This window comes from Panthera leo, chromosome E1, assembly GCF_018350215.1.
Source record: "Panthera leo isolate Ple1 chromosome E1, P.leo_Ple1_pat1.1, whole genome shotgun sequence".
Lineage (NCBI taxonomy): Eukaryota > Metazoa > Chordata > Mammalia > Carnivora > Felidae > Panthera > Panthera leo.
This window is the reverse complement of record NC_056692.1, coordinates 4,306,921-4,319,169: the sequence shown is the minus strand read 5'-3', so window position 1 is coordinate 4,319,169 and position 12,249 is coordinate 4,306,921. Positions and strand designations below refer to the sequence as shown.

At 51.8% G+C, this 12,249-nt stretch overlaps 1 protein-coding gene across 7 annotated transcripts in view; it reads left to right on the top strand.

The window, feature by feature from the left end:
• Window positions 1-12,249, top strand: part of GAS7 (growth arrest specific 7) — a 214,082-nt gene that overhangs the window by 106,420 nt on the left and 95,413 nt on the right. Inside the window, exon 1 of one of the 7 annotated variants that reach the window (XM_042915462.1) lies at window positions 8,625-8,877. The exons of 5 other annotated variants lie outside the window; for them this stretch is intronic. In XM_042915462.1, the coding sequence (XP_042771396.1) occupies window positions 8,875-8,877 (3 nt within the window). In that variant the 5' untranslated portion in view covers window positions 8,625-8,874. Of the gene's footprint in view, window positions 1-8,624; window positions 8,878-9,927; window positions 11,177-12,249 lie in introns of those variants that run through there. One more of the 7 variants, XM_042915460.1, reaches the window with a different exon arrangement.

Here is a 12,249-nt window from a genome sequence, read left to right as displayed (position 1 = left end):
ACAGAATCCGAAGCAGGTTCCATGCTCTGAGCTGTCAGCACAGAGCCTGACGCGAGGCTCGAACCCACGGACCGTGAGATCATGACCTGAGCTGAAGTCATGCACAGCTGAAGTGTGCATGCAGGGGAAGGACAGAGAGAGAGAGAGAGAGAGAGAGCCAGAGAGAGAGGGAGAGAGAGAATCCCAAGCAGGCTCCACCCTGTCAGCTCAGAGTTTGATGTGGGGCTTGAACCCACAAACTGTGAGATCATGACCTGAGCCAATGACAGACACTCAACCGGCTGAGCCACCCAGGCACCCCTGGTCTGGTCTTTTCTAACGAAATGCCTCTTACACTTAGTACATTGCCTTTTTTTTTTTTTTTCTTTAACTTTGCCTTTGGGGGATATTCTTTTCAGTGTAACCTGCACTTTATTGATTTAACTTTTTTTTTTTTTTAATCTTTTTTTGCCCACAAGCACTCATGTGGCTTTAGGTGAGCAATTTTGGTATAATCCTTACCCTTCTCCTCTTGCTTGTGTCATCCTTTCTGTTTTGGCTGGCTTTTTCCGTTTATGATTTTCTGTTCCTCTTTCAAAGAGAGTTACGACCGCCTGCTTTCTAGCAGTTTCCCCGTGTTGTCTTCTGAATTGCCTTCTGAGATGTGCTCTTCCTCGAGCCCTTGGGTCGGTGCTTCCTCACGCTTTTCCCCACGTTCCCGTGCCCCTTTCCAGTCTCAGACAAGTGACATCTGTGGTGACTTTGCATACAACCACCAGACGCGGTACATGTGACGTGTCGTTGGCCTTGACCCTGCGTGCACGCGGGGGAAGGTTGAATCCCTTCTGAGGTCCCCGTACGTTCGGTGATACGCGCATCTCGCAGCCCGGTTCTGGCTTTCAAACTGGGGGCCCCCCCGTGTCCTGCTGTTGGCCGCCTGCCTCCCTGAGGTTCCCAAGCAGCGGCGTGCGTGAGCGAGCATAGCTTCCCTGGTTCCAGACCTGTGTGCTGCTGCTCGGCGAATTCACTGGGCCTGGCCTGTGGGATCCACGCCTTCAGAATGGTTACCACCCCCCCCCCCCCCGAGCCCCCTGCTCACCTGCTTTCTGGAAGTCACTGCAGCTGGAATGGATGGTGGAGAGGGAAGAAACATTCTCGGGCAGCCTCAGTGCTCAGGTGGGGGCAGGTCCCACATCTCAAATTAGACACAGAGAGAGAGGAGGGTATAAAATACTGGTCTTTTCCCGCAACCAGTCTCTGGGTTGTAAGACTGTCCCCTTTCGCTCCACTGGCCTAATGGTCCTCAAGGTTTTGGAGTTTTTTGTTTGTCTGTTTGTTTTTTGATTCTGATTGTCCGCTATTTTTTGTTTTTTATTTTTTAAGCTTATTTATTTTGAGAGAGAGAGAGAGAGCATGAGCAGGGGAGGGGCAGAGAGAGAGAGAGAGAGAGAGAGAGAGAATGAGAATCCCAAGCAGGCTCCACACTGTCAGCGCAGAGCCCGACGTGGGGCTCGAACTCACAAACCATGAGATCAGGACCTGAGCCAAAAGCAAGAGTTGGACGCTTAACCGACTGAGCCATCCAAGCGCCCCCACCCTTTCCTTTTTTGAAGCTTATGCAAGTTTTATTTTTTCCTTCCCATTCTTTCCCCCTCCTTGCCTCCTTCAATAGGGAAGTGACAGAGGTGTCCACAGCACTGTCACGTGGCCCTTAACGGGATGTCCTCTCTGCCTTTCCCTTGACGGTCCTCCTGGGCCTCCCAGCGGTGACTTGGGCACACACTCGGGACCTCTCTCCTGCCTTCGTGGGCCTGGGGTTAGCGGAGAACTTAAACTTGGCTTCCCAGGTCTCAAAAAAGAACTCCTATAAACCAACTCACGGCTGTAAAAATGGTAATTTTACACGTAGCCTGAGATGGTGTTTCGCCAAGTGGGCTCATTGTACCCCCAAGGCTAGGCACGGGGATCGTAGACCTGTTGTGGTGGCAGTTCTCGAGTGCTGTTTATTTAAGCACGTCATGGTGGGGGAAATCCCATGTTTCGTGGATGTGACGGCTTAGGACCAGGTTAAAGTCAATCTTGTTATAAGACAGGTTAAAAAAAAAACAACTCTGGGTAAATAATAGTACAGCTGATACATAGCGAAGGCAGATCTGGGGCAGGGGGACGTTGAGCTGGAGTTTGGGAGACATAGAGCAAAGTATCTCTGGGGTCTCGATGGAGCCTGTTCAAAGTGGGTGCCGTTTCTGATACGTCTGCTTGACCTTGGGAGTCTTTTATGGGATGGACACATGGAAACCGTTAGAGGGACCTCGGACCCACCCACGTTGAGTGTGGGCACCTCATAAGAGCCATCCGTGGGCCGAGTGGGCCTGGGCCAGCCACTGCATACAGCCTTGTCCTCTGTCCTCACCTTCTTCTACAGTGGCATCTGTCTCAGTCTCTTGCCTCCTGTCCCTGTGTGTCCTCAGGCTCACCAGCTCCTTGCGTGCTCGGGACCAGATTTCCACACCCACCTCACTCCCATGCTCCTTTTTCTGGAATCGGCAGCAGGGGGACCATCCTCCCCATAGTCAGGGAGCGTTTTCTTCCGCGTCTCACGTGGACACAGCTACCTATTTCTTCTTCTGATCCCGTCCTTATTTGCTTTCTGTGACTCATTCCCAGAACTCCCTTCCATTCGTTTTCCATCCTGGGGCCAGCCCCTGAGTGTGAGGCACCGGGCTGCATTGGAGGGAAGAAAGGACGAAGGCCGTCCTTGCCTTGGAGGGTCTCGGAGAGGGGACCGAGGCATGCTGCATGTGCTAATGGAGGGCTCTCGGGAGGAGGGATTGGGCCCAAGGAGTGTCAGGGGGCAGTCTTTCTTTGTTGGTAGTGTTATTTCATTTTACTTTATATTTTCTTTTCTTTTCTTTTCTATTTTATTTTTTTATTTTTTATTTTATTTTATTTTATTTTTTATTTTATTTTATATTCATTTTTTTATTTCATTTTATCTTTTATTTTATTTCACTTTATATTTATTTTATTTTATATTTTATTTTATTTTTTATTTCATTTTATATTTTTCATTTTATATTTTATTTCATTTTATATTTTATTATTTCACTTTATATTTTATTTTATTTAATATTTTATTTTTTATTTAATATTTTATTTTATTTTATATTTCATTTTACATTTTATTATTTCACTTTGTATTTATTTTATTTTATATTTTTTATTTTATTTTATTTTTATTTTTGGGAGAGAGAGAGAGAAAGAAAAAGAGAGAGAAGCTCAAGCAGGCTCCACGCTCAATTTGGAGCCCGACGTGGGGCTCGATCATGGGATCATGACCTGAGTCAAAGTCAAGAGTCAAGATATTCAACCGACTGAGCCACACAGGCGCCCCATGAAGGATCTAATAATTCTGCATAAGTGAGCCCACCTCAGGGCTCCGCGATCCATTCTTTCTTTATGAACTCTGAGTCCACCCGGAAGACTGCCCCCCGTCTCTGGGCAGATAGCACAGCTCCGCATGTCAAGGGCCAGACTCAGCCCAGTTGTGCCCCGATCAAGCTCTTGGAACTTGAGTGTGTAGGCAGTGAACTCTACCCATATCCCCAAAGTGGCTTCTACCATGGCCCGATGGGTCTCCCTGGCGACTGGTTCCGGCTTCTCTCATCCCCTTCAGAACTGACTTTTACTTCCTCCCACATCCCCCACGTCTGCCCAGTTCCCGAGGCCGATTCTACTTCTCACTTAACGTCCTTCTGTTCTGGTCAAGCCCTTCCTTTTCATCCCTGCTGTCAGGAAACTTCTGTGTCTTCTGAGAAGCCTTCTCTGACCGTCCCAGCCGAAAATGGTCCCTCCCTCCTCTGGATTCTGAAAGCTCTTATTGTCTGCCTGCTTCTCGTTTGGCACTTCTGATAGACTCCCTTGTGTAGTTATTTCTGTTTTTCAGTCGTGTATGTCTGTGCCGTATCTTCCACATTGCACAAGCCAAGTCCCTTTGTGTTACACCTGCCCTCATCTTCCATAACAGCAGCGGGGCAAAGATCGCCCGATTGATCCTGTGGCCGAGGGGGGCTGCCTCTTGGCGTGGGAGCGTCTTCGAGACCCCGCACCCCAGAGACCGCACAGTGTGGCGAAGGATTTCCCCCGTCATGGCTACGGAGCGTTTACAGAAAGTGAATCGTGGCCGTAGCCAGTCTCCTGTATCTGTTATCATTATAAGACGACGTGATGTGTGCTGCAGAGGGTGGGGGACCACAGCACACGCACGTGGCCTGTGTTGGTTGACAGTCTTCAACTCGGCTGAAACAAAGAATAATAACAAGGAGGTTGGCTGCATCTGACTCCGTGAAACTCGGGGAAATGGAGCTCGGTGGAAATGATTGTCGGTCTTTATGTTTGGGGATCATGGGTTTCCCACCATCTCTTACGGCTTCTCATGTAGAAACCTACCCATTTGCAGAGACCAGAAGGGGAAGAGTGTTGTGTGCTTTTTATAAATGACTCAATGATAGAAGACCATTGGTAAAGCCAAACTCGAGGGGCCTCTGGTTGGAGACGCTAGGATAACCACAAACAGTAAACCCGTGAGAAGGTATTCATGAGTCTTACGCTCCCCAAGGTATCTGTTTCAGCGAACCCTTACAGAAGAAAACATCTGCAGGGCTCTTATTGGTCTCTGCTTAGCTCAGGTCAGAGCAGATTAGCCTCCTGTTTTATCGTGGCCCAGAAAGGCCCCTCGCCATTGGCTGGAGGCCATCCCGGGAGCGGCGATGGCAATTTCTGCATGTTGCCTATTGGGGTGCGTTATTGTCTGTGATCGTATCCTATTCACGTGTACGATGCAGTGTCAGAGAGGTGGCAGGGCTGAAGAACCTTAAAACTGCCCCCTCTTTGCTGCTATAAAACCAAAAAGTTACGGGCTGTGAGAGTGTGCACGCGTATTTGAATTCTGCCAAACCTGAAGGAACAAAGATGAGGGTCTCGGCTATCTGGGTGCAGATGAAGTGTTTGATGTTAACCTTCTCCTGCATGGCTGGGAGCCCGTTTCCAGGAGCAGAGAGGAGACAGGCTTCTATCCCTGCATTCTGACGGCAGGGGGCTGACCTCCAAGGTCAGGGTGTGGTCACCACCAGGACCCGCCTCTCCCCTCTCACATCACAGAGGGGAGAGGCCCTCAGCCCTTGGAGGACTCTTTACTTCTTGATTTACGAATGTAGACTTAAGCCTCCCATTTAAGAGAGACAGAAAGGAGGGGAGGGATCCCATAACCCCTTTTCTGCCTCTAGTCTCTCCCTGACATTTGATCTTTTTACACCCTGGTGGTGTTCTCCAAAGCACAACATTGGTGGTGTCTCCCTTACTCAAGATGCGTCCATGTTTTCTGGTTCATACAAGGGAGTCTGAATCCCTAGTCTTGGTGCCCTCATGGCCTCCCACAACTGGATTCCGTCCATAACTACTCCTTCTTGCGCCTTCCATGGCCGTGAATCCTCAAGCCCGCCCACACTGCTTTCTCTCTGGGCCTTTGCTCCTGTGGCCACGTGGCCTGGAGTATCATCCCCTTAGCTCAGTCTCCTACCCACCCTTCCTGGCCCATCCCAAGGGTCTCTGTTTTCTCCTCTATTAACTGGGGACGATACTGGAAATTTCCTCTTGATTTGTTGGACTGGTTATAGGACACAGGGCACTCGAAGCACTTAGGACGACGTCTGGCCCAGAGCAAGTACTCAAGAGAACTCATTATCATCCCTGCAGCGGATTAGAGCCTGACAAGCGGAGAGGAGATGTTGGGGCCCTGGAGCAGCCACCCGGGGCTTTGAGAAGGAAAGGGGGAGCTCTGTGTCTGGGGGTGTGGTGGGGGGGAGAAGTCCAGAAAGGTGGAACACAGTCGCAGAAAGGAAGGAGTTGATGTGTCCGGGGAGAGGCACGTTGCCATTGGCCCTTGGGGGATGGGGGGGGGGGGCTCTGAGTGTGCACACCCCTGAGCAAAGAAGCCAGTGGTTGACATTAAGATGCTGGCCGTGCTGCCTCAGTTTCCCCAAGATCGAACACCAGACGGACCACAGTGAGCCCTGCTTACAGATACCCGGGCCTTGTCTTCTTGTCGGCCTTCACCAACAGGCTGGGGCGGCTTCCCTTTCTGGACACACGTTTCACCTTCCCTGGAGGTTCTGTCCCCCCACCTGTGTCTCCTGTGATATGGCTGATGTCACACTGGCCGGGGTCCCTTGATCTAAATTATCTCCGTGGTATGCAGACGTGTGCGTGTGTGGTGGTAAAATATACATAACATTTTAACCATTAAAAAACTTGTTTTAATATTTATTTATTTTTGAGAGAGAGAGAGAGAGAGAGAGAGACGGAATCTGAAGCAGGCTCCAGGCTCTGAGCTGTCAGCACAGAGCCCCACGTGGGGTTTGTCACCTTATTCACGGAAACTCTGTCCCCATTAAACACTAACTCCCAGTCCCCCCTTCGTCCCCTGGCCCTTGGCAACCACCATGCTCTTTTCTCTCTCCGTGAATTTAACTATTCTCTTCTATAGAAGTAGGATCCTACAGCATTTGCCTTTTCTTGACTAGCTTATCTCACTTAGCCTGCTGCTGGTAGGTCCATTCATACCAGAATCTCCTTTCTTTCTAAGATCGAATTAACATGTCACTGTCTATACACACCACGTTTGGGTTATCCATTCATCCATGAATGGACACTTGCATTGTTTCCATGTTTGGGGCTGTTACAAACGGTGCTGCGGTACAGCGGGGTGTGCAGGTGTCGGAATCCCTGCTTTCCCGCTCTCTGGGGTGTATACCTGGGTGTGGAATTGCTGGGTCTTACGGTAATTCTGTGTTTCGCTCTTTGAGGAGTTGCTTGACTCTGTCCCATTGTGTCCGTGTCATTTTACAGTCCCTCCAGCAAGGATTTTTCCACCTGCCTGTTCTTTTTCTGACCTTCCTGTTTTTATTTGTTGGTTTATAGTAGCCATCCTGATGGGTGTGAGGCGATCCCTCGTTGTGGGTTTTGTTGGCACTTCCCCGGGGATTAGTGATGCAGCACCTTCTCACGTGCCCTTAGTGCCGTGTGTCTGTCCTCTTTGGGCAAATGCCCTTTGCCCGTTTTGTTTTTGTTTTTGTTTTTTAATTGGGTTGTTTGGTCTTTGGTTTCATTCACCGTAAACGTCTTGTGGGTCCGGGGAAACCTCAGCTCCTGCTTTTTCAGCCACTGCCCACGGTGACAAAGACAGCAGCCGGCTTTTATCGGGTATCTTGGTCCTGTTTGCTGTGTGCTCCGTGTTTACGTGGATTTCCCCCCTGAACCCTCCCAACGACCTTTTGAGAAAAACTCTGTAATCATTTCCCCCTTACACTTGAAGAAATCTGACGCCCTGGGCGTCACAGAGAATAGGTGTGAACCCACAAGGGCTCCCCTGACTCTGTCCGTAGGTAAGCATTCTGATTTCTTCTCCCACCCCCTGACCGAGGAGTTGGCATTGAAATCTCATCAGAAATACACCAAATGTTTGAGAGAATGCTATTTTATAGGAGACCATCCAGACCTTGAGCCCTCTTGGTCCCTCTGGAAAACCATATTTACTCCGATATAAAGACTCCTTTCCTAAAATCACAAAGGTTTACATTTAAAGCAGACACAGAAGTGTGTGGATTTCAGGGGCGCCAGGTGGCTCAGTCGGTTAAGCCTCTGACTCTTGGTTTCAGCTCAGGTCATGATCTCATAGTTCGTGGGTTCGAGCCCCACGTCGGGCTCTGCACTGACCGCATGGAGTCTGCTTTGGATCCTCTCTCTCTGTCTGTCTCTGCTCCTCCCCCACTCGAGTGTGATCGCGCTCTCTCTCTCTCTCTCTCTCTCTCAAAATAAGTAAATAAACTTTGACAATAACAACAAGAAAATAAAAAAAAAAAAGGAATGAGTGGATTTTAAGTGCTAAACCTTCAGCTGCTCCTAAAAGCTGTCTGAATGGAGTCATTTGATAGATGTACCCAGGATCCAAGTCTCTTGCCTGAACTCATTTAGCTGGTGGGCGCCATATTGCACTCAGGGTCCAATCTTTCCTTCCCTCGTAGCTAACGATTCTAGAGCCCCTTTCCTCTGAGATGCACGGCATTGCCCCTCTTTGTCACTTGCTGTCTGTCCAGGTTTGGAGACGGTGAGGACAGAGCGAAGGCAGGGGACCCTCGTCTTGGGGACACTGGCTTTTCAGCCCTGGAAGGGTCTGACACAATGGTTCTTTGGGGGAGCGTTCTCCATTCTTGTTATATTGGTTTTTATCTGGCCTTGGGTTCACTCACACAGCTGGGGCTTGGGGCCGAGGCCAGAGCCGTGACTTAGGGTTGGGAAGAAGTTGGCGGAACATTCCCCAGCAGGGCTTGGGCAGGCCCAGGGAGTCCTGCCCAAAATCCAGTGGACAAAGGAGGTCTTGTCTACGGGCCTAGGGGGGTGGGAGGCATCTGGTCAGTGACACAAGCTTGGCCATTGTATGTCGTGACCTTGGCCAACTTTTTTTTTAGCTGAGAAAGGGGAAAAAAGAGAGTGGTGGGGGCGGGGGGGGGGGAGGGGGAAGCCTCCAGAAACTTTGCAACTGGAAAGTCCAGAATGCGCCCTTGATTTCCTCGCCGGACCTGGAGCAGATTTGGAAGGAACTGTGTGATGTAGTGTGTTCTTTGTGAAAAAAGAGCAGAGTGCACAGCCACAGGCACGCCCTCCGGGGAGCCCTGAGCAGTGACCCCGGGGAGGCTACTTGCATCAGTCTTAGTTCCTGCAGAGGGTACCATGGGGAGGAAGCTGGCAGGGGCCTGGCCTCGCGTCTGGGGACCTCGCATGGGACCCAGGACTCTCCTCTGAGCTAGCAGCCCCTCCGGGAAGATTCCCTCTTCTCTGATGGTAAGGATCAATTCGGCTCGCCCGCAGGTGTGACCTCAGCCTTTTCTGAGTGTTTCTGAAATAACTCTGATATCTTTAAAAAGCGGTTCTGAGAACCTCGGAGTGGGGGCTCTGACGGTAGAACTTAGAAGGCCTGGGGGCCCTGTGTGCTCAGGGGCGTGCGGGGACCTGTGACGGGCCCAAGGCAGGAGTAGGGGGAGAAGAAGCCAGGGCCCTGGTGCGTGCGAGATGGGGAAGGGAGGAGGAGGAAGGTGTCCAAGGGACTGTTCACGGAGAGAGAGGGAGTCGGCTCCCTGGTTACCTGGTGAGCGGTGTGGTTGAGGCGTGTGACCCTGTGGTGGCATGGACTGTGGCGACTAGAGTCCACATCTTGCCTCCCTTGCTTCTCCCAAATGTGAAGCTTGGCTCTTCCCTGCCTGCCCACCCACCACGTACCCATGGCCACGTTCTAGGTGGGACGCTCTAAGGGGAAAGCTCCCGCCAAGGTCATCGAGGATCGGCCCGGGGAACCTGGCGTCTGTGCTGTGGTTCCAGGCTGGGCTGGGCGCTTTCTGTCCCGTTTGCTGGAGGTGGCAGTGGTGGCCGTGCTTAGGGTCATGCACGGATGCTCTCCTGAGATGCAACAGTGGAATAGCCTTATTGCACCAACCTTCCTGCCTCTGGAAGTTAGACGCCTGCCTTTCTTGGAAAGACGGACTTCACATCAGCCAAGACTCTAGTGGCCACTCCCTGGAGGCTTTGTGGACAGCTGGGGGAGGGGGGCGCCCAGTTTGTAGGGAAAGGCTAGTCTGTCTCTGCACAGAGCCTTCTTCCAGGATATTCTCTCCTGCTGACGGGGTCAGACGGCATCTGGAATGTTGGTGTGGCTTCTGATGGAGGTCTGAACCTGTTCCAGGAAGAGGGAGATGGGGCTTGTCATCCAGGGCCACCTGGGAAGTTCACGGCTGGGCTTCTCAAAGGTTAAAGTGCATCCGCATTGCCCAGGGACCTTTAAAATACAGAGTCTGGTGCTGGGGTGGAGCCTGGGACTCTGCATTTCTGGCCAGCTCCCAGAGGACAGCTGTGTTGCTGGTGCAGGGGCCCCACTTTGGGGATGATGTTTGTAAAGAATGCAGACTTACCAGTCACCTTCTGATGGAATGTTGGGGAGCATTAGGGGTTCCGGGGGTCTGGCCCTGGCCGCAGGCCATGGCAGGGATGTTCCTGGGGAAGAAGGGATCAGCAAAGAAGATGTACCCTAAGGGACCTCTAGGGAGCACGGGGAGAGCTCAGGTAAGCTCTCGGCAGGGACTGAGGCCTGCGGTGCCCGAACTGAGGTGGACTGTTCGAGTCCCGGCGTGTATGGGGAACAGCTATCTGCTACCAGGCTCAGAACAAGCCTGAGCTGGATGCGGGGTGAATCCCAGCTTCTGGGGAAAGTCCAGGAATCTGGTCGCTGAGCACGTAGAACTCAATCGTGTGTGATTCTTGGAATGACTGGGAAGGGGCCGACAGGCCCATCAGGATAGAAGAACTCACCAGAATTCACGGTGCTCTGAGGTCGTGAGGCAGAATCGCAGGTGTTCGGGGCCCAGGCAGCGTGCTGGGTCCGCTCTCGTGCCCCTGAACCTGCGTCTGTACTTGAATGTGACTTTTTTTCCCTCTTGCAAAAGCTGCGTGTCCTTAAAGCAGACAGATTAAGACCAACATCCAGAATCATTGAGTATTAGGATATATAAAGAGAGGAAGGAAAGAAAGGGAAACCTGAGAAACCCTTGGAGACCATCTGGTCCAACTTCTGTATTTTCGAGATGAGGAAATTGAGGCCTCCCGGCAGAGAGGAATTGCTTGCTCAAGATCTCACAGCAAGGCAGCGGCCGCGGCCAGGCACTCGGGCCTCCTGTGCACCTCTCACATTGTCCGCACGGAGCTACAGAGCGGTAGGGGGTGGGGGAGGGGGGTCCCAGCCTTGGACAGCGATGTCCTCGGCTGTCGCCATCTATCTGGGACCCACAGCAGAGTTCAGAAAGGTCGGCTGAGCTGGGTTGGTTGCAAGGGCGCCCCTTGCTGACCCGTGGAGACCGTTGCCGCCTCTGTTAGCCTTCCTCTGCCTCCAGTGCCTGTGGTTCAGAACCTGCCAGGACTCGCTGGGAGCCAGCCCGCGGTCACAGGTCTTTGAGTGGAGCCACTTGGAGCTCTGTGCCACACGGTGGCCGAGATGAACCTCCTTGGTGACCACACGTGCTGCCCCTGGAGTTTTGGTGCCAGTGAACCTGCACCTGGCGGCCGCCAAGCTGGACCAGCTGGATCGCAGCCACAGGTGGGCCGTCAGACCCCCACCTTTGTGCCCCAATGAGTTCCAGCCTGCTGTTTTTAAAAAAATGTTTATTTTTGAGAGAGAGAGAGAGAGACAGAGTTGGGGAGGAGGGGAAGAGAGAGAGGGAGACACAGAATCTGAAGCAGGCTCCAGGCTCTGAGCTGTCAGCACAGAGCCCGACGCGGGGCTCGAACTCACGAGCCTTGAGATCACGACCCCAGCCGAAGTCGGACGCTCAACCGACTGAGCCACCCAGGCGGCCCTAGCCTGCCATTCTTTATAGTGGCACTGACTCCCCGCAGAAGCCGGCTTGTGTCCCTGAGCATCTGGGGGCTACGGCGGTGGCCCCTGCCCTTGGATCCCCTTTCTGGCGGGCAGGCTGCTTTGCGTGAGGTATTGAGCCTGTGACTCCCTGAGCCAGCGGCTTTCAGCTCCTGTCCTCTCTTCTGAACTTCTGAAGTCCATTCTGAAGGCAACAGAATGCTTGGTAAATGTGGGTACGGGGTTTCCTGCAGGGGCAGAAGGACTTGAGAATGTGCTAGAAACAATGGCGTGAGGCCCCTGGGGTTTTTGTACCCTAATACTAAAGGAAGGCTGGGGAGGGGGATTCAGTAGTATTTCCTTTTCTCCCTGCCCTGCCACCCACCCCCCAATATCGAGTGTTGGCCAGGGGTCCTCTCCCTACCGGGAGCTGCACTGCTGGCGAATGATCGTCAAAATATCCTGCGGAAGCATCTCCCAGGGCAGGATAATGGATATCGTTACTGGTGTTAACCAGTATGGAAAATCTAGGGTACCTTTTGAGATCCTTCGCAACTAAGAGGAGTGCTAAACCCCAGCCCACCTACTTCTTGTGACACGTAGGGACATGATCAGCCCTAAAGAGGCCCAGACAGTGACTTGGAATAAAGGGGAAGAGAAGAATGTGTTCAGCCCTCCCGTATGGGCTTGAGGTTCCCGTATGGGTTTAATACAAGTTAGTATCCTGGTCTGCGCATAAATTTTCTTTCCTTTTTTTTTTGAAACATTTTTTTAAAAGTTTATTTTTTGAGAGAGAGAGAGAAAGTACAAGTCGG